The sequence below is a fragment of the Equus przewalskii genome, chromosome 31 (genome assembly GCF_037783145.1).
Source record: "Equus przewalskii isolate Varuska chromosome 31, EquPr2, whole genome shotgun sequence".
In the NCBI taxonomy this organism is placed as follows: domain Eukaryota; kingdom Metazoa; phylum Chordata; class Mammalia; order Perissodactyla; family Equidae; genus Equus; species Equus przewalskii.
Window position 1 is genome coordinate 16,637,604 of NC_091861.1, and position 27,543 is coordinate 16,665,146.

At 39.0% G+C, this 27,543-nt stretch overlaps 1 protein-coding gene across 5 annotated transcripts in view; it reads right to left on the bottom strand.

Moving 5' to 3' along the window:
- Positions 1 to 27,327, bottom strand: part of KCTD3 (potassium channel tetramerization domain containing 3) — a 49,276-nt gene extending 21,949 nt beyond the window's left edge. For 2 of the 5 annotated variants that reach the window (XM_070602526.1, XM_070602525.1), the window contains exons 1-7: positions 20,643 to 20,716; positions 15,267 to 15,325; positions 14,910 to 15,062; positions 13,795 to 13,935; positions 13,257 to 13,347; positions 8,594 to 8,784; positions 1,987 to 2,102 (exon numbers count right to left, since the gene is read on the bottom strand). In XM_070602526.1, coding sequence (XP_070458627.1) covers positions 1,987 to 2,102; positions 8,594 to 8,784; positions 13,257 to 13,347; positions 13,795 to 13,935; positions 14,910 to 15,000 — 630 coding nt within the window. In that variant the 5' untranslated portion in view covers positions 15,001 to 15,062; positions 15,267 to 15,325; positions 20,643 to 20,716. Of the gene's footprint in view, positions 1 to 1,986; positions 2,103 to 8,593; positions 8,785 to 13,256; positions 13,348 to 13,794; positions 13,936 to 14,909; positions 15,063 to 15,266; positions 15,326 to 20,642; positions 20,717 to 22,337; positions 22,384 to 22,637; positions 22,692 to 26,915 lie in introns of those variants that run through there. The other 3 variants (XM_070602523.1, XM_070602522.1, XM_070602524.1) reach the window with 3 other exon arrangements.
- Positions 27,328 to 27,543: the final 216 nt, after the last annotated feature.

Below are 27,543 nucleotides of genomic sequence, written 5' to 3' on the forward strand. Positions count from 1 at the left end.
ATGACCCTTACAGTTCTCTGACCCATTTCAATTACTCTCACCTTTAAGTCAGTTCAAACATGATTTAAATGGTTACACCACTCAGAACTGCTCCAACTCCTAAATCTTTTTTTCTTTCCTACAATGCTCATTCTTTATAAGTCATCAGTGTGGTTTAAATTCCCTCTAGTTCTTTGACATCCCTGCATTCTTCTCTGTCTACCTGGCACTTGTTCACTTCTTGATCTCACAATTTCAACTACTTTGCCATCTTTACATTGTTCCACCCCTTGGTGGGTCACATCCATTTTATTACCTCTCCAATCCCCAATCAAGCCAATAGCGTTTGCTTTTCTTTTGCTCCTATTCCCAGTACTGAGCACTAATGGAGAAACTCACTTAACTGTCAGGTCTACTACAAATGTATGATTTATAATCTCTGCAATCCCTGATACAAACTTCCAATGTCTTTCTCTTCCAGTGAATTGATATTCTTCAGTGCTCCTGAGTCTTCTGTCACAGAGAAAGAAGTGTCTCTACTCTGTTGGGTGACCCCCTCCAGCTGTGTTCTAGATCCCATACACTCCTTAGTTCTGTGGGACTAAAAATCATCTCCATTCTTTCAATCTCCATATGTCTTCTCTGGCAAGTCCCCTCTCTGACTACAAGCAGGCTCAAGCTTCTCCCATCCTAGATAAAAAATAAAGCACTGAACATCTTTTCTTCAATCTAGCCTTGCTCCTTCAACTATCACTTTGTTTCTCTGCTTTCCTTCACAAACAAACGTCTCGCAAGATAATTCTGAGTTTGCTGTCTCTAATCTTTGATCTTTCATGCTGCAGTTCCTGCAATCTGGCTTCCCCTAGCCCCCCAGCCAAAACCTAATTAACTTACATTTGCAGATGACATCCTACTGCCCAAACCAATGTCACCTCTCAATCACGTAACACGTGTCCCTATGGCTCTTGGATTCCTATCTTGTCCCCTTAGATGCTAATGTTTCCCAGGGTTTTAATTTTGGCTTTTCTTTCTCTGTATAGACTCTCTCAATGAAAATGCTCATCAATTCTTATTTTTCAATTATCACAGAAGTGTGGTTTCCAAATAGTTTTTTCTAGCCCTTTCTTTCCTAAATTCCAAAAGGATACTCCCAAATATAACCTGTACTTGGATGCCCATAGGAATCTCAAAATAAACATATTTATCAATCTAATTTTTCATTATACTATCCACCAGCATATCTGCTTCTCTTCCTACATTCCTTATCAACTCAAAATATTACTAGCCACTCTATTGTTAAAACTAGAAATCCAAAACTAGAAATATATATCTCTCTCTTTCCTTCCTTAATTTCCACACCTAATCAGATGCCAATCTTGTTTTTTAGGAAAGCTTATGAAATGTTCTTCAAACAGTCTCATCTTGGTCATCTCTTCCACCCCTGTCCCTAGTTGAATCTCCGTGTCTTCTGCAGGATTACCCACGATCTCAGCCTACCTTTCATACGAGCTACTACTGTTCTCTTTCCAAAACATGGATCTGATGGTGTCACTCTCTGCATAAAGTATTGTAACTCTTCCTCACTCCTTCAGAATCAGGTATTAAGCTTTTTTTAGTCTTATCTCCTTCTCGTTCTTCTCAAGTACTCGAGATCATTGAGCTTGCTATCTTCTCTGAACAGGCTTTGTGTTTTCGCACAGATCTATGCTTCCATTCAGGAACTGAAGTTTGCCTGGACCACTATTCCAATGCACAGAATTTAAAACATTTCAAGGAAATGAAGGAAAGTCAAATCAGTTTAAAAACCCACTCATTTTGCAAAGTAACTTAAAATTCTTGAAAACAGTCAAATCCGTATCTAGAAGCAAATCTACCACTAAATACATTCAATGTTCTGTATACCCAAAATAGGAAAAATATGAATTCCCTAAGAATAAAGCAGATGCATCAACAGCATGAGTTTCAGAAGTACTGTTATTTCTGTAACGAGCTTTAGTTAAAACTAACCTGCCAGTGCTGAGTGACAGCATTCCACACCCCCACTTTCCCTGTATGACTCGTGGCCACCAACTGGTTACCAATAAAGAAGAGAGCATCGACTGGAACGCCAAGGCTGAACACTCCTTAAATGGTAATAAAAAATAAAGAGGTTAGTCAGTCACCATCTTTAGAATTAATCAAAACCCAGATTAAAAACATCTTACAGGTGAGTAATTTAAACCTATTCTCATGTCTACAAATTACGTGCTGACACTTTGGGGACCAAAAATAAACTCATCAGCTCTTAGGCAGCTTACGCAACTCCTAGTGCAGATAAGTGTGCCCCAGGCAGCCCCACACTGATAGGACCCCGTTATCTGAGCTGTGTTCGCACACCTAGCTGGTCACCAAAATAACTGAGTATTGACAGTGAACAGAATAAAGTAAAAAGGATCCTGGGATTCATGCCAGACCTGATAAATCGGAAAACCCACTACATTTTTACAAAATCTACAGGAGGTTTAGCTACAGTTTGCTCATGGACTGGACATTTGGGAATCACTGATCTGAAGACTGACTTGGTAACCTCAACTATCCAGAATGTGTCTAAAAATATGGACACAGGCAAAAAAGAAGGGAAAAAAAGCAGTAAGAAGTCATACTATACCCCAAATAAACATTCACGCCTTTACTCAGAACTTATTTTAAAACCCCGCATTTCCTAGCATTGTGGATCTCAATTTAATTCATTCAAAAGGCACTACAGTAGGCAGTTGGATTCAAAAACATGGGAAGACAGGATATTACTAGGAACTTACGATTTAGAAGAGAAAGAAATGCAAACAATCAATACAATGCAACAGTAACGGAAGGATACACAGGGTGCAGTAATATCCAAAGGAGGGAAAAGGGGGTTAGCTACAAAAAGGAGTCTGAGAATATTTCTTAGGAAAGCAGTCATCTGACTTGGATTTTCTTTTTTTTAAAGATTGGCACCTGGGCTAACAACTGTTGCCAATGTTTTTTTTTCTGCTTGATCTCCCCAAACCCCCCCGTACATAGTTGCGTATCTTAGTTGCAGGTCCTTCTCGTTGTGGGATGTGGGATGCCGCCTCAACATGGCCTGACGAGCGGTGCCATGTCCACACCCAGGATCCTAACCCTGGGCCGCCACAGCGGAGCGCGTGAACTTATCCACTCAGCCACGGAGCTGGGCGCTGACTTGGATTTTTTTAAAGGTGAGTAAGAGTTCACCAAATCTGGGGAAATCAGCAAGCCCAGGGAATCTGAGAAAAGGGCAGAGGGATGTAGGCAAGGGAGGCTGTAAGGAGCAAATACCCTGCATTAATAATGGAAGAGCCAAGACGGCAGAAAGCAGAGAACTCTAGGCTCATCGTGGTGTGGCAGCTATGGCCCTACATAGCGGTCCCTCTTGAGCAGAGTGCCCACTGTTGCAACAGTCAAGAGAATATGAGCTGGAATCCTGGCCCTGGGAGCACTTTTCTCTGGCCCCTTTCTGGTTCTTACTTACCTCATCCAAAAAACAGGGTCCAAGCCAAATGTCTAATGCTCACTTTCACCTTAAAAATGCTATAATCCAATTCTGACACTTACATAATATTATCTTAAATATTTGAAAAAGCACCTTATGAGAAATATCTTTTTACCTAACAATGTTAGGGAAAAAGGCTCACCTCTACTATATGTTATGTGGGTCTTTAGCTGTTTAAGCAACAGTTTATTTATTCTTTAAAAAAGTACTTATTATGTGACAACATAAACAATTTTCTCAGCATCCAGCTGAGAAAAACAAAGATGCATAAGAGCTTCAAGAACTCATGGGAAGAAACAAACCAATTAAATGCAATTCCAGCACATATTAAAAGCAGAAGCCAGAAAAGATAATTGATTTCTTTTGAATCTTACACTAGTGCAGGGTATTTCTCTTTATGTTCAGAACTCTACTACATAAAGACAAGACCAGTGGCAATAAATAACACCTTGAAAATTCTTAACCAAGCTTGAAAAAGCCAGGTATCTAGCAGGAAGAAAAATGATATACACTGAACTTTTGTTCCAGACCTGGTAAGTATTGCTAGGAATGTCTTCTATATATACATTTTAATTTGTATGTATTAACACTTATTTATACACATGAATGCACCATTTCAGCCAATCTTATCAACCAAAATGACCAGACCAAAATAAAACACATTACATATAAAAGCTAAGCTCTCTGACCAGAATTGGTTGAGAAATAAATTTGCCATTTCAAAGCAGAAAGCCATCATTTCACACATAATTTTAGAAATTTTTATGTAATAGTACTTTAATTTTGCTGCCAAACATTTTTCAGAACATGAGAAGCTAACTCTTTCAGTACTATGGGCTATGTGAAAGGTAGAAATGAAAACGAGAAAATCAACTAACATCGATTACTCCAGAGAAGGATGAGGTTCTGGGAAATCAAGGAAGACATTCCAAACGATCTTAAGAAATTTAAAGTGTCACTCCTGCTCAGGCTCAACAACCCTGACCACTATGCACAGGGAAGACAAGAGTATAAGTAATGACAAGTTGCTGTCTTAAGGGACCCTCTCGGCAAAACATTGCTTATAGCAGCAACCCAGGAGCACTGTCTTACATAAGTTATGATGAAGGGCGACCAGCCTCTGGGAGAGCTCTATCATGGATATACCAGACCTAACAATTTTCTTTGGATGGTGCTGTCAAGTTGTGAAGAACATTTGTAACAAAAAATGATTTCTTTGACAGGGCGCGAACAAATTACCATGTACTATCTCCTAACATAGCGCCCAACCACATTAGCTTTTGAAAACAAAGCAAGGCATAAAATCTCCTTCACTTAGTTGTATGTTACAAGTAGCAATTAGGAAAAAAGAAAAAAGAAATCACAACTGATTCCTTCTCTGTATTATTATTAGAATATTATAATTGCAAAATTTTAATGTTAAAAATTTTTTTCTAAAGTTGTCAGGGAGGACTTCCACTGCCAGTCATGATGGAATTAACGGCATCAGATTATTCCTCGCTGTAAAACAATATAAAACTGGCCAAAATACACGAGGCAACTGTTTTTAGGCCCTAGACAACAGGCAGCAGAAGACTTGAAAGACAGGAAATCCAGCAGATATGCCCCACGTCCACCCTGAATTTCTGCGTCAGGGGAACTCTCCTGGCCAGACCACAGGGTGCTGAAACTCAAGCCTCCTCCCCGAGCTGCAGAGGCTGAGTTCTAAGTCCAGAACTGCTGAGGTGGCTGGAATTTGTGGGCACGTTCTAAGAAAGCAGGGAGCTGCGTGCACCAGGGTGGGGTGGGGACAGCACAAAGGTGCACGGGGGTGGTCCCTACGCCTTGGCTGAAGTGAGACTGTAGCTGGACAGGGAGAGAATCCCCAAGGAATAAGAGAGAGGGGCTGCAGAGAAGTGAGCTGAGGGGAGATACCAGAGGGCACATGCAGGCAGGTGCAGTAGTTCTGGCTCAGTAAGAGTGGAGAGCCCTTGCTGAGCACCACAGGCATCCAGTTATCTCCTCAAAGGCACCGCTTTAGGAATAAGGGCCACACCCTTGAGTAGGAGCCAAGCCCTAAAATAAAAAGCAAACTGAAGGAGGCTATCTATCCTTAACAAAGCATAAAAACAAGCCGAGCAGGATCAAGAAGAATCCCCAGTAACTTAATTGCCTGCCAGAATAAACTCCTATCTTCTAAAGGAAGACAATATAATCCACACCCTCTACATAATGTATCATGCACATGTTCAGCATATATGTAATCAGAACTTTCTAGACCTGTGAAGCAGGAAAATACGACCCAAAATAAAAACATGAGATGACCTAGAAATTTCACACTTGAGTATTCACCTTAAGAAAACATGGCCACATGGGGCTGGCCCCGTGGCCGAGTGGTTAAGTTCGCGCGCTCCACTGCAGGCGGCCCAGTGTTTCGTTGGTTCGAATCCTGGGCGCAGACATGGCACTGCTCATCAGACCACGCTGAGGCAGCGTCCCACATGCCACAACTAGAAGAACCCACAACGAAGAATACACAACTATGTACCGGGGGGGGGGGCTTTGGGGAGAAAAAGGAAAAAATAAAATCTTTAAAAAAAAAAAAAAGAAAACACGGCCACAGAAGACTTCTACTTAGATGAAGGCTATGCACTGATCATAGGACTTAGCAGAGTACACACCATGAATAACATTAACAGCAGCAGTCTTATGGAGTCGTTGGGGGACAAAGCATGATTAGAGCAACTTCTAGAGAGAACAGAACAGGACAACATAGAAACAAGATCAGGTAACTATTCTCTCTTGCTTTAAGAGGAACAGAAAAACGGAGGAAAAACTGGAAGAGAATGTAGGATAGTTTTTGTTGGTTCTCTTAAGGCAGAATTACAGCATGGTCGTATGCTGATGGAAACAATCCAACAGAGTGGGCAGTTTTTATGATGTAGGAGAGAGGGAACAACGGCTGGAGCGATGTCTTGAGTAGGTGAAAGGAAGTAAGATCTAGTACACAACTGGATATAAAGAGTGGGCCTTAGATAAGAGCAGAGACAGTTTAAACACAGTAACAAAAGGGACAATAGAGTATATGAGCACAGATACACACAGACCGGCAGATATGATGGCAGAAACTAAGGAAAAGTCTCTTCTGATTGTCTCTGTTTTCTCAATGAGAATAAGATGGTATTGGAGGTTCAAGGAAGAAAAAACGTTATGAGACAGTCATTTAGGAGAGTGACAGAACTGACAAAGACGTGTAATAGGGTTTCTGGGTAGCTTTTAAAGGCACACTGAGAGCAGATCATGAACTGAGACAGTATTGTTGTGTGTGTGTGTTTCCTGGCCTTATTTAGCTATCCAGGTGAGAAGGTGGATCTGGCCAGGACTGAGGTTTCTCCAAGTGAGTAAGGCAAAGGGAGAGCTGCAAGAGCACCGAGGCTCTATGCTAGAGTACTTGTAATGAGAGAATCCAAGCCTGATGAAAGGGAAATGAGAAGTGAAGACCCCAGTGGAGATAAAAAATTGTTGAGTTGGGGAACTAGAGCTAGTCACTTCAAAGGAATGAAAGATAGTGACCCAGAGGGCAGCTGAAGACTACATCAAGTACAAATCCAGAGGGTATGAGATTCAAAATGGGGCGGCTGGGGGGGTGGAGGGGAGGGGGGCAGAGGTTGGGAGAGAAGGGAAGGAAAATGGTCTAGAAAAATGATTCTCAAAGCATGGTCTGGGAATTCTCATGGGCGTCTGAGACCCTTTTCAGAAGTCTGAGAGGTCAAGACCATTTTCATGGTAATATTAAAGCATTATTTACCTTTTTTACTCTCATTATGTTAAGAGCATACAGAAGAGTTTTCCAGAGCCTACACAGCATGTGATGGGGTCATCATTATGACAACTAACGGAATCTACGTTATGTAGTCTTATGTTTTCTAGCATTGTCTACAGTGGAAGGTTTAGGGTAAGTCTGCCAAGGTTGACTTAGTTTGTTCTAAAATACCTCCACTATGTTCCTTACTAGCTATCTTCAATTATATCTGTCATATAATCTCTAACTTCATTATTGTCCAGTAAGTTATTATTTTGAAATCTACATTTTCCTTGCACCTACAAAGAAACACAAGAAGAAATAAGTACCCTTTTCTGTGCTTTGCAATGTTAGTTTTAAAAATATTCTGAAAACCTTTCAAATTCTAAAATTTTTACCTAAAATGGTTTAAAATATTTTATTCTAAAATAAATTTATTTTTAATATATTTTTCTTATACAGTCAAGTGCCACCTAACAATGTTTCAGTTAATGACGGACAGTATATACAACGGTGGTCCCATAAGATCAATACCATAGAGCCTAGGTGTGTAGTAAGCTACACCATCTAGGTTTGTGTAATTACACTCTAAGATGTTCACACAACAAAACTGCCTAACAAGGCATCTCTCAGAACATATCCCTGTGATGCATGACTGTACTTAGTGAAGGATCTCACAATAATTTTTGGAAAATAGAGTTATTTTTCACTAAAAATGCTATTCATGTTACCATGCAATGGGTTTCTTATTGCTATTTTTAGATTAACTAATAAATGTTTATAAACACTTCAGTTTTAATTCCTATTATGGTAAATATCAGTAGATATAACCTACACAGACAAAATCTCTTAACGGTTGTGAATGCCATTTTAAGGGTATAAAGGGGTTCTGAGACCAAAAAGTTGAGAATTTCTGGTCAACAAGCAGCAATGAGGAGCAATGAGCAAGTTATTTACCCCATCTTTAGGCGCAGAGTCATGAGAGGGATGGAGAGAAAGCAGCCAGCACTGAATGTGTTTCAGGAAAAGCAACATTCTCATGGAGCAGCCAGGTTTCGGCTGGAGAAGCTGGTGGACACTCTTCCCTCTCTCCTGAAACACTGATTTTTCCCTCTTCACCCAATCATTCCTCTCCCACTGAGGGGTCCTATTATCACCAGACCCTGGGAAGAAGATGTGGCAGCTCCAGCTAATCTAACAGCCCAGGTTAGTTTTGACATTTATGAGCAATCCCTGTTAAACTTCAACTTCAGAATAATAGATATACCAGCAAAATGCAGCATATACAAAATTGTTCCTACCAATTTCACTTCCACTTCCCCCATCTTGAACACTCCATAAGATGATGCTACTCTCTGAGGCAACAGCAACCATCTTGTCTTTATCTCCATGTGGACCTCCGACCACTTTTGCATTTAAAGCTACTCGTTCAATAGTCCAATCCAAATACGGGCTGGTAAACACTTGCTGCCATCCTGAAGATTCTTTGATTCTGTTAAGTAAGAACACAAACATAAAGTAAACTTAGCAGCAATTAAGCAAACAGAATACAAATGAATGTACCCAAAAAAATATTAATCACAGCTACCTATCTATCTTTATGTTAAATATAACATTCTATTGATATATATCATCTAGAAATGCAGAATATTATTCCCAAGATATCTTATATTTATAAGCCCGGGACAATAAGGTACTTAAAAAGAGCCTGCAGACTAGAGTTCTATATTTCCCCAAAGAACAATTTAGGAAAGCCCTCCAAATTGTAAAAAAAAAATTAACAACTTTAAAAAAAAAAAAAAGGTTGGATCTTTCACTTTTCTCCACAAAAAAGTGCTACTGTCATTATCTAGGTAGGAAGAGTGAACAAAAATCAGATTTTTGGATTATTATTCCTCCCAGTTACTAATCAAGTTATTCAGCTATATTATTAACTATATGCACTCAATCTATTGGTTTTTTGGTACTTCAACTGAGAGTCTCCACAGGCACACTAAGAGAAGGGCGTGACCTGGTCAAACATATGTCCTCCAACACCTGGGCAGGATCAAACGCAGAAAATGTGAGGCTTGGAAACCCTTCTTTGAGGACTGGATTTTTTTAAAGGTTCCAGTCTAAATGAAAAGTCATGGGAGCCTATCCATGCCCCATACATAAAGGCTTACCCGGGTTCAGATTTGCAGCTGACTGACTATAAATGCATTCTTTAATACATAATTTCTAATAAACATACTTGCATATCTTCAATAATTTTTTTCTGCCCTATATGAATTTAGTCTTTCAGGCATGTTTTCTGTGTGACTACATAACAAGGCTGCACACATTTAGAACCTACACAGTTGTGCAATCATAACAATGAATGACCAGAACTTTAACTATGGAATATCTATTTTTAAAATCACACTAAACAGGCGGCTGGCCCCGTGGCCGAGTGGTTAAGTTCGCACGCTCCGCTGCAGGTGGCCCAGTGTTTCGTTGGTTCGAATCCTGGGCGCGGACACGGCACTGCTCATCAAACCACGCTGAGGCAGCGTCCCACATGCCACAACCAGAAGAACCCACAACGAAGAATATACAACTATGTACCCAAGAGGCTTTGGGGAGAAAAAGGAAAAAATAAAATCTAAAAAAAAAAAGATCACACTAAACAAATGATCCAAACAAAAATGTGAAGCTTCTCTTTGCCTCACCTAAAGAGAATAAACAACATGAAGGAAACAAGTGCTCTTTTACATACTGTCTGGGTACTACTGTACTAGGTATTCATAAATCATGGTCACCTAAGGAACTAAATGAAATCACTTTAGTTTCATTTTTGTTTAAAAATGTAGCTAAAGTAATACAACTATAATTGACAAAAATACACAGTCTTCTTAATTTCAAGAATTAATGATGTCTTTAATTAAAAACTTCAAAGCAATACATAGAAAAATTAGTTTTTCCTAAGACTATGATCTGTAATTACCCTATTCAGCCACCAGATGGAATTCATGTGTTAAGATAAACGGGTGGAAGTAATTACCTATTAAACTCTAAAAACTGACATTAAGAAATGAAATATAGATGCTCTTAGGAACTGTCAGATGGGGCACAAAGTAGGGATTGCCAGCACTTCAGGAATAATGGCAACAGGCTGCTATCTGGATGCAGACGTGCTAGGTTCCTAACAGTATTCAAGGAGGAGACGGTGAACTGATTGAACGAGGTGAATGCTGTGATCTTGCAATCATTAATTTAGGACTATAAATAGTAAAACTACATGTGATCTAATCTTTTACAGAGATCACATTTCTGAGTTATTTTTCTCTATAAAAATGAGGTTATTATAAAGAATGCCAAAAAACACTACAAGAATCAGGACAGCATATATGAGAGCGATTATATCAATTACAGGATTTAACTCAAGAAGATACGTAAATGTACTCCCGTTTTTTAAGTTAAAATTAAGTACAAAGAAGAAAGAAACACATCTCTGCTCTCTAATTTTCCGTGCAAGCAATACAAACTATAAAACGTGAAATGCGAGAACTCACAGTCCAGCCCTCATCTCCTTACTGCCCTAGTGAACCAACACTTGGAGTCGGCACGGCAACGCAAAGAACGCGGTTTGAGTCCAAATTAAGATCTCAAAGAAGTGTAGTAGAGGGAACATGCCCTACGAGCTTCCGAAACTTACAATAAGCATTCTCTACCTCAAATGTACGGAAATAGACAAGTCAGAAGAACATGAGAGAGTCTAAAATTAGATCCAGGTATACATAGTGGATATATATATATAAAGCAAGATAAAGGAACTTTCAAATTAAGTGTGAAAGGATGATTTAAGTAACAAATAATCAAAACATCTAATTACCAACCCACCTGGAAGAAAATAAAAGATCCCTAAATCTCACAGCTCATACAAAAAGTCAATCCCACATGGATTAAAGATCTAAAGTGGGCCATAAGCTCCAAGAGGGCAGCAATTTACATAACTCTTCTTTGTGAATACAAGTAACACTGTCATACACTCAGCAAGAAAAGAAATACGAGTAAAGTCTAATGATACAGACAATCAGTAAATCTAGGTGAAGAATATACAGGGGTTCACTATACTACTCTCTCATTTTTTTTAAGATTTTAAATTTATTGATATAAAAAGCCGTGGAAAGACAATTTGTATGAAAGAACACACTCTTAAAATAATTTGAATATTTTCCTTTATTTTGAAGTTTTATTGCCATTGTTTTGAATGATTTAACTGTCTATGAGGAAATCAAGTATGTCCTCAATTCTCTTCCCTTGTCACTCTGCATGGGCATATTGCTCTGACATCACTGATACTCAGTGGAAGAAAAGAAAGGTCATAGTCAAAAGCAAACACAAAGAATGGAAAATCTAACAGCATCATCCTTCTTATATTTGTCACTCAATGAAGTTTTGTGTAAAACTGCATGTCTCTGACTGGCAAACAGAAATCTTTAGCACTATTGTGCAATAACAAAGATAAATTATGCTATTACACCTGGATAACTTACCAGAATTGTTTCACAACTCCTCTGGAATCCTTTATCAATAAAAATTGTGCAATATTTAAACAACAACAAGTTTTCTCAATTTAGATCCACAAGATGGTAAGTTCAAAACAACTCTTTTTTTTTTTCAGATTTTATTTTTTCCCTTTTTCTCCCCAAAGCCCCCCGGTACATTGTTGTATATTTAGTTGTGGGTCCTTCTAGTTGTGGCATGTGGGATGTCACCTCAGCATGGTTTGATGAGCAGTGCCATGTCCACGCCCAGGATTCAAACTGACGAAACACTGGGCCACCTACAGCAGAGCACGCGAACTTAACCACTTGGCCATAGGGCCAGCCCCTCAAAACAACTCTCTTAAAAAAATTCCTTTCTTCAAATCAGTCTTGCTTCAAATAAAAGTCATCCGCAAAAGAAATTATCTAAAAAATCATTTCCATATTATTCAATAATTAAAGTAAAAAATACACAGAATCCTCTCAAAATGGAAAGTCTGCATTGAAATCTCTACTGTAATGAAAATATACAGTGGAGACAATTGATATAAAAGACTTTTTCTACCTATAGCAAATCTATCATCAACTGAAATTTTTAAAAAATACACCTGGGATTCTTTAAAATATACCTGTAAACTTTTGAAGACACTTTAAGTATTTTTAATCTATTGTGGCTATTTTTCCTTCACTAAACTCAATGGTGACAAAATATTTCTACATCCTTTGGTTTTTCAGCTATTATTAAATGGGACCACAGTCTAAACTAGCATCTCCCAACCGTTTTTGTGCTTCGACACCACTGCCATCAACACTTCTCACTGCAATAAGGACTGTGAAGTAAGAATCCTACCCTTTCCCCACTTTAAAAAACTCGCTGGTCCACACTCTTCCTCATTCCCTTATAGTTTCCGAGAATGCAAGAGGTAGTAAAACCAAACTCCGTCTGTGCCAGTCTCACACACTACAGATGGTACACTACGTCACCTCTGTCCACAACTGTCCTGCTTCACTACCTCACTCGTAACCATGTGGTGGTCATGACCAAAGCAGAGTCTTACTCTTCGCTACTACGGAGGACAAAAGACTGAAACATTACAGAGAGAAAATCACGAGGCTCACGTTAATAATCCTGCCTAGTCATTTTAACACAATAGTGAAATGACTCAGAAGCTGGCTGTAAGAAGCAAGAAGGAGTAACTTCAAGATATCTGTCACATCACAGTTCATATTGCCTGGGAAATATTTAAGACAGATTAAGGCTATCAGCAATATTTACCAAGTTAGGAGTGAAAATAAAAGCAAACTAAATCTAATCAGGAGATACAGAAGTAGGTAACTATGCAGGGAAAAAACTTGATAACTAAAAGAAACAGCTCTTCAATCTATAAATATAAAATCATAATTTTTAAAAACTAGCCCTTCAAATAAAAAGCAAACATTATTAACGATACAGTACCTATAACACACAGCAAAATGGGCATACGCAGCTACAATCCAGTTGTGATGGCCGGCTACTATTAGCACCTTTCGTGGATCCACAGGAAATCCTGTTGATTTCAGAAAAAGAATAGTTTACATTCTAAAGCAAGAGATAGCAAACGATGGCCCACGGGCCAATTCCAGTCCTCTACCTGTCTGACAAATAAAGCTTTAGTGGAACACAGCCATGCACATTTGTTTTCACACTGTCCGTGGCTGCTCTCATGCTACAACAGCAGGGCTGAGTGGCTGTGACAAAGCCTACGATATTTACCATCCAGCTCTTTACATAGAAAGTTTGCCAATCTTGATTCTGAAGATTTAGAGCAAATAGAAGATCACATACTTTTTAAATAAAAATCATTTCTTAAATGAGTCTTTAAGATACAAATGATAAATGTGAATTAAAAAGAGAGAGAAGGTAAAAATTACGTCTTTAAAAATAATTACTCAACATCACCTAGAACAATAAACACAGGTACTTTTCTTTTTCTATTTAGGTAATCTTTGCTTACCTAGCCTAACAGTCTCCTCTCCAGTTCCGGAGAGAACAGGCTGGGTACCATTTCCCCGAGCTTCACCTTCTGTAGAACTTAGTCCATTCCTAGAATCAGCAGGGCCTCTAGCTGTGTTGTTTATTTTACGACTAGGAATACCTATAAAGGAAATAAGAAGAGACATTTATTTCTAAGTTTGCCTACCAAAAATTCAAACTTTCACATGGTAACAAAGAAACATAAAAACGTAAATTTCATTATGGAAATTTCATTGGAAATATATTTTCCAATATAGCAATTTATTGCAAATAATTTAATTACCATAAAAAAACAACAAAATGAAAGTGAAAAAACAGTAAAATTCTTTACAAGACTTATCATATTATACTGCCTTTTCACCTAGCTCTAGGTTAGTGAACTCAATCATTAACTCATTCAGTCTGTGGTCAGCAGTCTATTTCAGGTACGGTTCCTAGGTGTAAGGTACTATGTACTAACAAACTGCTTTAAAGATGACGCACTCCCTACTTTCAAACGTCTTTTACTTGGCAGGGAGTCTTTTCTGGAAGGAAATCTTACTCGGAAGCCCACTGCAACACAGCTAAGAGCAGAACTCTTCTAACTAACCAAGGTGGGGCAGAGCTGACACGCACCTCACTGCCTCTGTCCTGTACGCTGACCTTCTCTGCCATCTCCTGGGATCCTACAAAAAGGAGCCCGACAACCAGAGCTCTAACATGGGGGTTGGCAAAGGATGGGCCTTGGCCAAACCCAGCCTGAGGGCTGTTTGTGTAAATAAACTTGGATGGGGCATGGTCGCATCCATTCATTTCTGCACTGTGTATGGCAGAGGCGAGTAGCTGCCACAGAGATCTAGCTCACAAGCCTATCCGACCGTTAGAGAAAAAGTCTGGCGCATCCCCGCTCTAACATAGTATGACTTAACTTCTATTAAAACTAAAGTTGTGAGCTTTCTAGTAGATTTATAAATGAGACTCAATAATTAAGGGACAGATTTTCCTTCTTCCTATTTATACATTTGTATAAACATATTTGCTTAATGCTTATTTGTATATACTTGCTTAATGATAAAAAGAATTTTTAAAAAGACTAAATAAATAAAGCAGAAGTACCTGGTGGAGGCAAGTAACCGTGAAAAAGGACACTCCCACAAGATGAGCGCTCCAATTCCTCACATAAGAGCAGCCTTCTTACTAAAAACATTTCAAAGCAAACTGGTCAAGAGTACATGCAAACAGAAAAATAGTACTCCACTTTTATTTTCTCTAGTTAAAAAGGATAAGGAAAAAAAAAGGAAAATGTTTAAGTTAAATCGGTTGACAATATCTTTTTACTATGAAAATCCACAAAAAGTAAGCACTGAACTAGTCTACCAAAAATTAGGACCTGGTATAAACCATATTTCATTTGGGCAAGTTTAGTGCACAAAGGGTAAAACCATAAACAGAAAATATTTGGAGAACACATACCTAATGGAGTGATTCCATAAAATTCTGCTTCATGCCTGAGAACATTAATACTCACTCCCCTACAAAGAAAGAAACAAATGATGTAAATCCTCTACCAATGGCAACTTGGATGATCACCTGAAGCAAAAGCACTCAGTTCTTTTTGTGAAACAAGACCATGCAGCTTTAAAACTTACTTTTCTCCTAAGATCCTTAATCATTTGAAAAAGTCTAAACTAAAAAACTGCACACCAACAAAGTATTTTCCTATTTAAAAATTATTCATGCATAAATGAATTGGGTGACTAAATGCGAGATTAGGGCTTTATAGGGTTAGTACAAGTAAATTATCAAGAAGCATCTAACAAGGCAAACAGGATTGGAAATTGTTCTTACACGGCATTAACCGCTTTTAACATTTTATCATAATTATTTCTACACGCATTTTAACTTCCCCAATTACACTGTAAGCTCCCTGCAAACATGATCAACTACTTTTTTTTTTTACTGAAGTACAGTCGATATACAATATTATATTAGTTTCAGGTAGACAACATAGTGATTCAACATTTATATACTTTATGGAGTGATCACCACAATAAGTCTAGTAACCATGTGTCACCATACAGTTATTACAATATTATTGACTATATTCCCCATGATGTATATTATACCCTCATGATTTATTTTATAACTGAAAGTTTGTACCTCTTTTTTTTTTGGTGACGAAGATCGGCCCTGAGCTAACATCTGTCACCAATCTTCCTTTTTGCTTGAGGAAGACTGTCGCTGAACTAACATCTATGCCAATCTTCCTCTTATTTTATGTGGAATGCCACCATAGCATGGTTTGATGAGTAGTGTGTAGGTCCAGGCCCAGAATCCAAACCTGCGAACCCTGGGCCACCAAAGCGGAGCACATGAACGTAACTACTATGCCACCGGGCTGGCCCCAATAAAGTTTGTACCTCTTAATCCCCTCACCTATTTCGCTCATCCCTCTACTCCCCTCTCCTATGGCAACCACCAGTTTGTTCTTTGTACCTATGAGTTTGCTTGTTTTGTTTTTTAGATCCCACATATAAGTGAAATCATCCAGTATTTGACTTTCTCTGTCTGACTTATTTCACTTAGCACAATACCTGCAAGGTCCATCCATGTTGTCGCAAATAGCAAGATTTCATTCTTTTTTATGGCCGAGTAATATTTCACTATATATACAGACACACATATACACACACTGCACCTTCTTTAACCATTCATCTATTAACGGACACTTAGGTTACTTCCATATCTTGGCTATTGTAAATAACGCTGCAACGAACACAGGAGTGCAGATATCTTTCCAAATTATTGTTTTCATTTTCTTTGGATAAATTCCCACAAGCGGAATTGCTGGATCACATGTAAATTGTATCTTAACTTTCTGAGGAATCTCCATACTGTTTTCCATAGTGGTTGTACCAAGTTACACTCCCATCAACAATGCATAAGGGTTGCCTTTTCTCCACATCCTCACCAACACTGGCTACTTGTTGTCTTTTTGATAACAGCCATTCTGACAGGTATGAGGTGCTATCTCATTGTGGTTCTGATTTGCATTTCCCTGAGAATCAGTGATATTGAGCACCTTTTCATGTACCTGTTGGCCATCTGTCTGTCTTCTTTGGAAAAATATCTATTCAGGTAAGCATGATCTACTTCTGATCTATTTTTATATACCTCACACAGCGCCTAGCAAGGTACCTGTACATAACAGTTACACAATAAATATTGTTGAATGAATAAATTCAGATAAATGATTCTCCTCTCATCAGAAACCAAAAATAAAAGCAAAGTAGAAAATGGGGGGGAAAAAGACCAGCCTTAAGAAAGGCTATGTTATCCAGAGGAAAATATGAGTACAGTTAAGTAATATGAAAATATAAGTAAAAAGAATGAAGCTTAAGCGTTTACAATACTAACGATTCATTTCAGATTTCAGTTATAGTATGTCTTTACTTCAAAAATATTGCCTGGGCAGAAATGAGAGGGGGCATCAGCGTAGATCCCACAGAAATGAACAGGACATTATAGGAACACTATGAACAACTCTACGTCCACAAATTTGATAACCCAGATGAACTGGACCAATTCATTAAAAGACACAATCTGTCAAAACTTACACAAAAAGAGATGATCTGAATAAGCTTATATCTATTAAAGAAACTGAATCAGTGATTAATAATCTTCCAAAACAGAAACAGTGGCCCAGTATTCATTCTTCCAAACATTTAAGGAAGAAATGATACCAATTTTCTAAGTCTCTTTCAGAGGATAGAAGCAGATGGAATACTTCCTAATTCATTTTAGAAGGCCAATATTACCCTAATACCAAAACCAGACAAAGATATTCCAAGAAAAGAAAAGAAGACTACAGACCAATACCTCGTGAACATAGACGCAAAACTCCTGAACAATGTATTAGCAAATTGAATCCAACAATCTCTAAAAGAAAACACAGGATCACACCAATAGATGCAGAAAGAGCACCTGACAAAATCCAACACCCTTTCATGATAAAAAGTCTCGGTAAACTAGGAACAGAGAACTTTCCCAACTTGATAAAGACTAGCTAAAAAAACCTTACAGCTAACATCATATTTCATGGTGAAAAACTGGAACTTCTCCCACTAAAACCAGGTACAAGGCAAGGATGTCCCCTCTCACTACTCCTTTTCAACATCATACTCGCAAGCCTTAGAAATGCAATGAGGCAAAAAAAGGAAATAAAAGGCATATGGATTGGGAAGGAAGACATAAAACTACTGTTCGCAGATGACATGATCTTCTACATAGACAATCCAAAAGAACGGACAAAAACGCCTGGAACTAATAAGGAATTACAGCAAAGCTGCAGGATACAGGGTTAATGTGCAAAGGTTAACTGCTTTCCTATGTACCAATAACGAACAAGTAGAATTTGAAATTAAAAATACCATTTATATTAGCACCCCAAAAAATGAAATACTTAGGCATAAATCTAACAAAATATATACAAGATCTATATAAGGAAAACTATAAAACTTTGATGAGCAAATCAAAGAACTCTAAATGGAGAGATATTCCATGTTCACGGATAGAAAGACACAGTATTGTTAAGATGTCAGTTCTTCCCAAACTGATCTAAGATTCAATGCAATCCCAATGAAAATTCTAGCAAGTTATTTTATGAATATTGACGAACTGACACTAAATTTTATATGGAGAGGCAAAAGACCCAGAATAGCCAACACAACATTAAAGAAGAACAAAGTAGGAAGACCGGCAGCACCCTACTCCAAGACCAACTATAAAGCCATAGCAATCCAGTGTTTTAGAGAAAAGAAAAAAGAATCTCAAAACGCTGCATACTCTATGATTCCAAATATGACATTTTGGAAAAGGCAAAATTATGGAGATAACAAAGTGATCAGTGGTTGCAGGGGCTGGGGATCAAGAGGCAGAGCACAAAGGATTTTTAGGACAGGGAAGTACTTTGTATGATATTAAAATGACAGACACGTCATCACATATTTGTCCAAACCCAGAGAATGTACACACCTAGAGTGAACCGTAAGGTCAACTACGGACTTTCAGTGATTATATGCGTCAATGTGGTTCATCCTCGGTATAAAATGTACCACTGTGGTGAGCGATGTTGACAACAGGGAAGGCTACACATGTGTCGGGGGCAGGGGGTATATGGGAAATTGCTGTACCTTCCTCTCAATTTTGTTGTAAACCTAAAACGGCTCTAAAAAATAAAAAGTCTTAAAACAAGGGACAGGAAAAAAATTCCCTGGGATTTTTGATAAACACATGCAATTGTGCTATTAAATTGCTTTTATTGGTGAAATTGGTTGTGACTGGTTTAACATAAGAACAGTTAAAGCTTTCTTATTTTATTTCAAAACCATTTGTGTTAACAGTACAGTAGTACTGGCTAATTACAAGGTGGCTCAGGACACAAAAATGTCCTTGAGGAGCTCCAGTCACCTGAGGAGGACAGGCAAATGAACACAGTCATGACAGTACAGTGTGATAAGGGCAACACGAGAATTTTATGCAAGGAAGAGAATCAGAACATAGTATTCTTTTTAATTCCTTCTCATCTTCTTTTGGAAGGTACTAGTCAGGGAAGTTTAATTTGCTATGCCCCTTTAAGTGAAATAAGGCAGCATTTGTAAGAAAAGTAGTCAGTAAATACAGATATTTAAAATAACTCTGCCTTTCATGGGATTGTGGCTTAGTCACAAGGACACTGATGAGATGTAAATTCATTCTTTAATCAAATGCTGTGTCAAAAAAATTTTACTCAAGAATTAAGTAGTTAGTAACATACTTCCTACCTCTACCCGATCCCAGGCCAAAAACCAGACAAACAAAAAGCCCAATGAACTGTTATTCAATAAATATCTACGGAGCAGCTACTCCATGCACTGTCTTCACACTGGGAATACAGCAGGGAAGCAACCAGACAAAGAATCTTTGCCTTCAAGGAGCTCATATTCTAGTGAATATAAGACAAAAATTATACAATATTATAAAGAGGCAGCTCAAATAAACAATCAGAATTTTAAAAACTATGTCTAAAAAATGTAATAAATACAAAGTGAAGTTCACTAGGAATATATGAAATAAAAGAACAATAAAATACAAATTGCACTCCTATAATCAGACTATGGCAAAGGTAAACAAATAGTTTAAATGGTCACTCATCTACCCACACACACAAAAACACCCTCATGTACTGACCCCCTACTGTGCGTCAAGCACAAGGCCAGATCCTGGGGATGTATAGTAAACGGTGCTCACCTTTTGGAAATTAAAGTCTAACGGAAGATAGACTGCTGAACGAGCAGTAAGTGTGATAATGCTGTGGGAGTGTCAGTACAGGAAACTGTGAATACCTATATTAAGTGGAGACAGCAGGGATCACTGATGGAGTCAGCATTAAGCCAAGAGCAGAAAAAGTTCAAAGTGCTCAAGTAAGAGAAACGAAGCAGGGGCCAGATTAGAGACGGCTGTAAGAAACACTATCAAAACACCAAAATCCTCAACCAGCAGTTCAATAACATATTAACTGTGGGTTTTAAGGAGAGTAGTCATCAGATCAGATTTATATTTTTAGAAGATGATGTTGACTACAGTATGAAAAGTGAATTAGAGGGATGCAAGGATGAAGGCAGGAAGCCTGGTCAGGAAGCCGCTGGAGCAGTGGAGACGAAGATCACGGGGGCCCGGACCACGAGAGTTTAATTCCGAGGAAGCTTTTTAGCCAAATAGTCTCAGGAAAAAACCCACTTTTTCTTCACAAAATATACCAAAAACACATACCAATCAATAAGAATTTATTTAAAAGGATGGATTTCCTACCTTAAGTCTAGCTCTTTTGTCCGAAGAAAATTTAAAATGGGTGCAAATGCTGCTGGATCTCTATCAATAAATATCTGTAAATGAAGAATTGTTTTATTTTCAAATTATAAACAAAACTTCTAACTTTAATGTCTGTAACACTAAGTCAGGGAACAAAGACTGAACTATTTAAATACTATCTTTCCTTGAGTCCACTCTTAAATTTTAATGCTTCTAAAATTGGAATGCAGTTATAACTGTGTGCATTTAATGTGGCATTGTCTTTTCTTCCTGAAAAGCTATTAGATTGATGATATTTTACTATGTAGGAAAATGGTATGTAGTTAAGTCAGTTTTCTCATTCCTACTTATTTATATCTTTGGTTAAACTGATACCTCAAACAAAAATTTTATCTGAAATATTCTAGAATTCAATAAATACTTTGAAAACATTATGCATAAATAATACTTTCTTCTACTGTCTGATCATTAATCATAGATGAAAGTGATTGTGACTTACATAATTTGTGATTCAAAGGTGAATCATTAAAACAACAATGTACTTTCACAGTACACACGGGTAATCAAGAAAAGTGAATACTGCACACTGCTGTCAAAACTGGAAAAGAACACTTTTCTCATAATACTCTTACAACTCACCATCTCAATTTCCTTGGGGCGGGGGGATGGGGGTTGGGTTGATGACAAAAAACATTTTTTAAAGATAACAAACACAGTACCACAAAATACATAAGGGGAAAGGAAAATGCTTAAAAACATGAAATAATTAATAACTTTTTACAGGAATATGTACCAACATTATTTTAAATCAATTACAAAAGCCCTAACCATAAAACTGAATACTTTTTAAAGCTTACGTAAGTCAATTAGACAGGGAGATGGTAGCAAACAATAAAACCCTTTTTTTTTTAGCTATGATCAATTACGTAAACACGAGTGAGGTTCTTCCAGCTTCATAAATCTCTGCTTTTGCTTTTATTCCAACCAACTGGAAGTTAAAGACCCATCGCAGACTGTGGAGCTCTTATTACTAAGGTCTTTTTTATAATCTCACACGGACATACCTGCTTTTTCTGCTTTATTTCTTCTGCAGGTCTCATCACAGCAAACAAACCCCTGTGGTCACTTAGCTGCCTCCAAATAGAAAGCCCTTCTGCTTTTGTGAGCACTCGACATTGGCTTGACACACTACAACTGCTTTTTAAATGTATAAACCAATTTTTTGCTACTGAAACTTAATACTTCTTTACTCCCCTCTCTCCACCACTGATGTACAAGTTCTTAAGGTTACCCTCCAAGATAAAAACCCATAGGACTTCACTAATTTGCAACATCTTACCATTCTAATTCAATATCAAAATATGTTAGTAGTCACATTCAGCTGTTTACTGTTAAAGTTTTAACTATTAATTAAAAGAACTATTTCCTCTATTGGAAATGTAAACTTATATCCTACAATTTCTCTAATCATGAATACTTAAATTGCTATATGCAATTTAGAGTTCTCTTCTATAAACACAGAAACACTCTATACATGACAAGAAATAAAAAACTTGACGTATGTGTCACTTTCACTCAGTGGTTATTCAAGTGTTAGCTTTTCTATATTCTTAGAGTTACCATATAATAAGGATCAAGCATTATAAGCATTAATTACTCTAATTTAGAAATATACATCAACAGTATTATACTCACAGCACCAGTTTCATCCCGAAGAGTTGAAATTCTTCCACTCAGCAAACTAGAAGTCATTAACAATAAGCTAGTTAGTTTTTAAAATCTGAGTATGAATAAATGTCCGAATTATTTCTCAAATGTCAAAGACCAACACAAATGAGTCATATCTTCAAAGTAAAATAAAAAAAATTCTATTTTAACAGTTAAGATTTTTTATTCAAGAAATAAAAATATTAATTTAACAGACAAGGAAAAATTTTATTATTTCGATAAATAACAAATGCAATAAAAATGGTACTAAAGAATTATATGAAATACCTGGAAAAAAAAGAATCTGGAATCCACATGAGAGTCTGTCTTGAGGTACTAAATCTGCAATTGAAAATTATCTGGTATTATAAATGAGGACATGATTTGAAATTTCAATGGTAGTTCACGTACTTTAATATGCTGGCCAACAATTTACAAGTTGTTGCATAGCTATAGCTATATCAATTATATTTATTACATTTAATATTTTTAAATTTTGCTACTTTCAATTCAGAGTTAAGATTATTCAAAGAGCTCTCAGAAAAATCAATTAACTCACTGACATATAATGCTTCCTAAAACGTGACTTTCCAGCATGTCAACTTGCTGAAGAATCAAGTTTGCCCATCCCACCAAGTCTAAACCTCTCAACCTAACATTCAGGTCCCCTATCATCTCTCCATCACAAACTGTTTTTCCCTCTGATAAGAGAGTACTTCTTAATATTCCAAACAAGTCATGCCTACTATCAGCTCAGTATCTTCATTTATCCCAGCTACACAGCCCTCAGCATGTCCCATAATCCAAGGCTCATCCAGCTTCTTGATGGCGTTTAGGTTTTACCTTCTCTTTAAGGGCTTTTCCAGTAGTCTATCCTATATTACCATTCTGAGCTCAGAGTAATTCCATTGTACAATATGCATTTAACACTTTCTATGCAGTTTTGGCCTCCTGGTAAGTGTTGCGTTCATTCCTTCAAAAGTCACTCAGTAAATATATCATTGTTTTGAGGTTAACTGCCATCTGATCAAAGATGCTTATCACCACCAATGTGGGCAACTTTACGAAAGCACTGTGTAACAGACTGGGACAAACAAACCCGCAGCTACTGTAAACTGACATGACCAAGAACGCAATATAGGGCTCATGCAGCCCAGCCTTCGTTGTCTGAATATTTTCCTTTTAAAACTCATCACACTGAACTACTATGTATTTTTTACTCTGTCCCTATCACCACGTGTCCCCACACAGAGGAGAGCCTAACAGACCTATTTCACTCTATATTCATTCTCTAGCACGACAAGCTTGTTTTAAAGCAGCTCTCATGCCCGTCATTAATCAGATTTAAGATAGGAGCCAAACTGTTTATTCAAGAAAACATAGCAACTGTTCCCAAGTGTATATCTTAGCAGAATCTTGGGAAAAAATGAGAAGTAGATTACAACTAGTCACAGGAAACTGACTGAGTCAAATAAACAAAAGGAAATCCAGTCAATGGTAGACTGAAGGATCCAAGGATCCACTGCAGAAATGAATCACTCTGTTCTGGACGCCGTCACATAAAGTCCATGGAAGGATCACTTACAACTTACGACCTCTCATGCTCACTGCTTATTCAGAAACTGTCTGCCAAATAACGCAAATTCTGTGTTACTTAGAAAATTACACAGGTCTGCTTAAAGGCATACTAGCAATTTCAATTAAAATCAGCAGTTTGGGGTGTATTTAGTAATCTTGAATTTCTGGGCAAAAGGGTTAGACTCTTATCCCCACCAATTTTTTTTCCCCCAAACAAGAGGAAGACAGAAGAAAAAAATCCACAGAGCTTTAAACTGGTTACAAATATGATTTCATGAAAACTATGGCATTTAAAATTACATATGACAAGCATAATTCTCTGCAATGTATACGAAAGCCCTTTCTATGTTTTTTAATCTCATATCCACAGTGTGCCAGGAAAAGGGTCATGTGTAATCTCGTCTCAATAACAGTTATACTAACGATATTAGCACATCCATATTTAGTATACTCTATGCTACTTGTTTCCTACTAAATTAACTTGGAAGCAATCTAATTAAAATTATTTATTCTGCAGTGTTACTATTAATAATGCCAGTAACCCCTGCATTTCCCATTTATTACTTCAAATTCCTGTATCAATCCTGGAAGGTTGGTACTATTACTGTCATTTTACATTTTAGGAAACTAAGCAATAAAAAATAACTTGCCCTGGGTTGCTGAGGTAGTTGGAGATAAAGCCTGGGAACTGGAATTCCTATCAGTTGAGCCCAAAGTTCTCTGTCCACGAGTCCCCCACTGGCTGGTCCCAGACCTCTCTCACGCGGCCGCAAATCATACTCATTCTAACAGAATTAATCAGAAACTGAGTCATATTGGGTTTCTTTCACTTCACTAGTTGCTTTTTGTAAATAATAAATATTAACAATTCCAAACGAAGCCTCATCTTCTCTACTTTCTGAATCATCCCAAAGTGTTAAATAAATCATAAAAACTGGTCATTTCTATAATTCCTTTGAGTACGTCCATTTTCATGACTCTCTCCTCTTGGGAGAAAAAAAAAGACCTTACCTATGGCATACGCTTCTCTGCTCATAACAGACCCTCCCTTGGGGTTTCACTCTGTTACTTCAGAGCCAACTTCAATTCTCCGCCACAGATGGTTCTCCCAGTGGCAACTCTTCAACTTTAATGACAACCACATCAGGACTTTTTCTTTTACGATGACTTAAGTGACTGTGTTAACCTGTGTCTTGCACAAGATATAGATGACTTCTAGACCCCTTCTAGCTCTAAAATGCTGCAACAAAAGTTAACTCAAGAAAATACCCTCAGGACACTCAAAGTTGGATGCTGTTTCCCATGGCCCATGTCATGACTTATCTTAGAAACTATTTTATCCTAGAAATCCTAAAGTTTGTGAGTTTTTTAAACCTTACTTCTCATTCCTATGTACTTTCATCTGTCTTCTAAATTTTTAATCTAATAATTTATTTCTTATTTTGTATTCTTTGTTACTAGCACTTAGAAAACTTTAGAACCTAATCAAGTCAAGTTCCATAATAAAACATAAATTGTTCCAGTTCCAAAACACCTGCCTTATACAATTTAAAATTTTAAACTGAATCTAGTCATTACAAGAGTTCACCCATAATTAAGCCATTCACTTTCAATCTCAGCATTGTTTAATTTTTCTCATGATACTCTATGTCCTTTAGAATGCCTGATAAGGAATACAGCCACAAGCAATAGCGGTCAGAAACCAGTGCAGGGATTTTAAATGACCAATGTGCTGCTCTTCCATATTCACACATTGAAGGTTACTCTTGCAGGGTATCCCATTTTTGCATCCACAAATTACCAAACCTGCAATCTTTTCATGTGATCTTAGAAAAATACCCATTTCTCCCCTAAGATTGGTATCTATATAGTGGCAATAATGTTGTAATTTCTTAAACTATTAAACAGTTTTGCTTTGGGAGATGAGGGAAAAGAAAGAGCAAGAAAAGAATGAAGAACTACTTTCCTTGTGTTGAATCCTTTTAGTACACTTAGAACACTATTACATGTTTAAGATTAAAACACCATACATTTTTATCACAACGGTTCACACTGTTGCAATTTTCCTTTTCAATATTAGTGAAAAATCTTAGATGTTGAAAACCCTTCATATCAGCAGCACAGCAAAATACACTATATTCCAGGGCATTTCATCACTTATCTCCCACCAAGCCTAAAATTCAACGACCCCCTTCCTTCAAACAGAATCGGCCAACTCCTATTTCTGAGGAGTGACTCAGAGGGCATAGAAAATCCACACACAAAAAAATACGATGTTTCTCCCTAACGAGCTTAATAAACGTCATAGACAGGAGAGGAAGGCAGAGGGAGCATCGACGGAGAAGCGCTTTCGTGTGTTTACTACGAGTGCGCCACACGGTGCCAGCATCCAGAGCTTCCCAGAACCAACTGTGCCAACTGCAGTTTCTGGACACGTTGCCCTAAAAGTTGCACAGATCCTTCCACGCCGAACACCAGGAAAGTCCGAAAACAAAGCACGACGTACAGCGAATCCACTGCACTGCCTCCACCGAAACTCTTCGAGATGACAGACAGCCCTTAATTAATGAGGCGTGGAAAAGAAAAGGACAGTGTATTCTGTTCCTGGTCCAAGCAAACCGACACCTTGTTGACCCGAGAGAAAGGGAGGCAGGTTCACCGGCAGCAGCCAAACCACAAGGCCAGGCTTCCACAAAACAAATTCCTCAAATACACTCCAAGCTCAGGTGAGGATGGCTATGGAACATCCCTTCTGGCCCGACGCCTTAGAAAGGGGGAGGCACAAAGGTGGGCATCCTAGGAGGGAGCGACCCGGCCCTATGGCCCTCCCGCCTCTCCCAGCCCGCAGCAGAGCCTTCGCCGACTTCACCGAGACCCGCCCCCAGTCCTTCCCGCCTCGAGGGCCTGCGCTCCCCACCCGGCTCGCCCCCCGCGTTCCCGGGGCCGCCCGCCGCATCCCTGCCCCGACCCCCTTCCCCGCCGACTCACCGGGTGCCCCCCACGTTCAGCTGCACGATCTCGCCGCTGCCGGCCGCCGCCGCGCCGAAGCTGCCGCAGTGCCCACCCGCCATCTCCGGCGGCTCCGGCCGCGCGCGCCGCCCTCCCTCCCCGGCCGGGGCCGCCGAGCCCGCGGCGGGAACCCGAGGCGGCGGCTGCAGGGCCAGCGGGGCGGCGGCGGCCGGAGGGCGGGAGGCGCGCGGGGCCTCCCCCACCTTCCCGGCGGCCAGGCGTGGCTCGCTCGCGTCCGCCTCTTCGCCTGCGCTCGGGCGGCGCGGCAGGGCGGCCCGGCCTCCCCCACTCGCGGCCTCCAGGCCGCCGGCCGGCCCGGGCCTCGGCTCAGCGCGCCGCTGCCACGGTCGCCGCCACCGCCACGGCGGCCGCCGCACGCCCGGGAGGAGGGGGCGCCGCTCGGGACAAAATACCGCGGCGCGCTCGCCTTCGCCCGCCGCGCCGCCGCGGGGGCGGGGCAGGAGGGGGGAAAGGCGGGGCCGGCGTGGAGGGAGGGGCGGGGCCGGGCTCCTGGCCGGGCGCCTGCTCCAGCAGGATCCCAATTCTCTCCTCCTCCTCCCCACGCAGTGCCAGCCTCTTCCCGTTTACACTGAAGAATTTGTAGCTC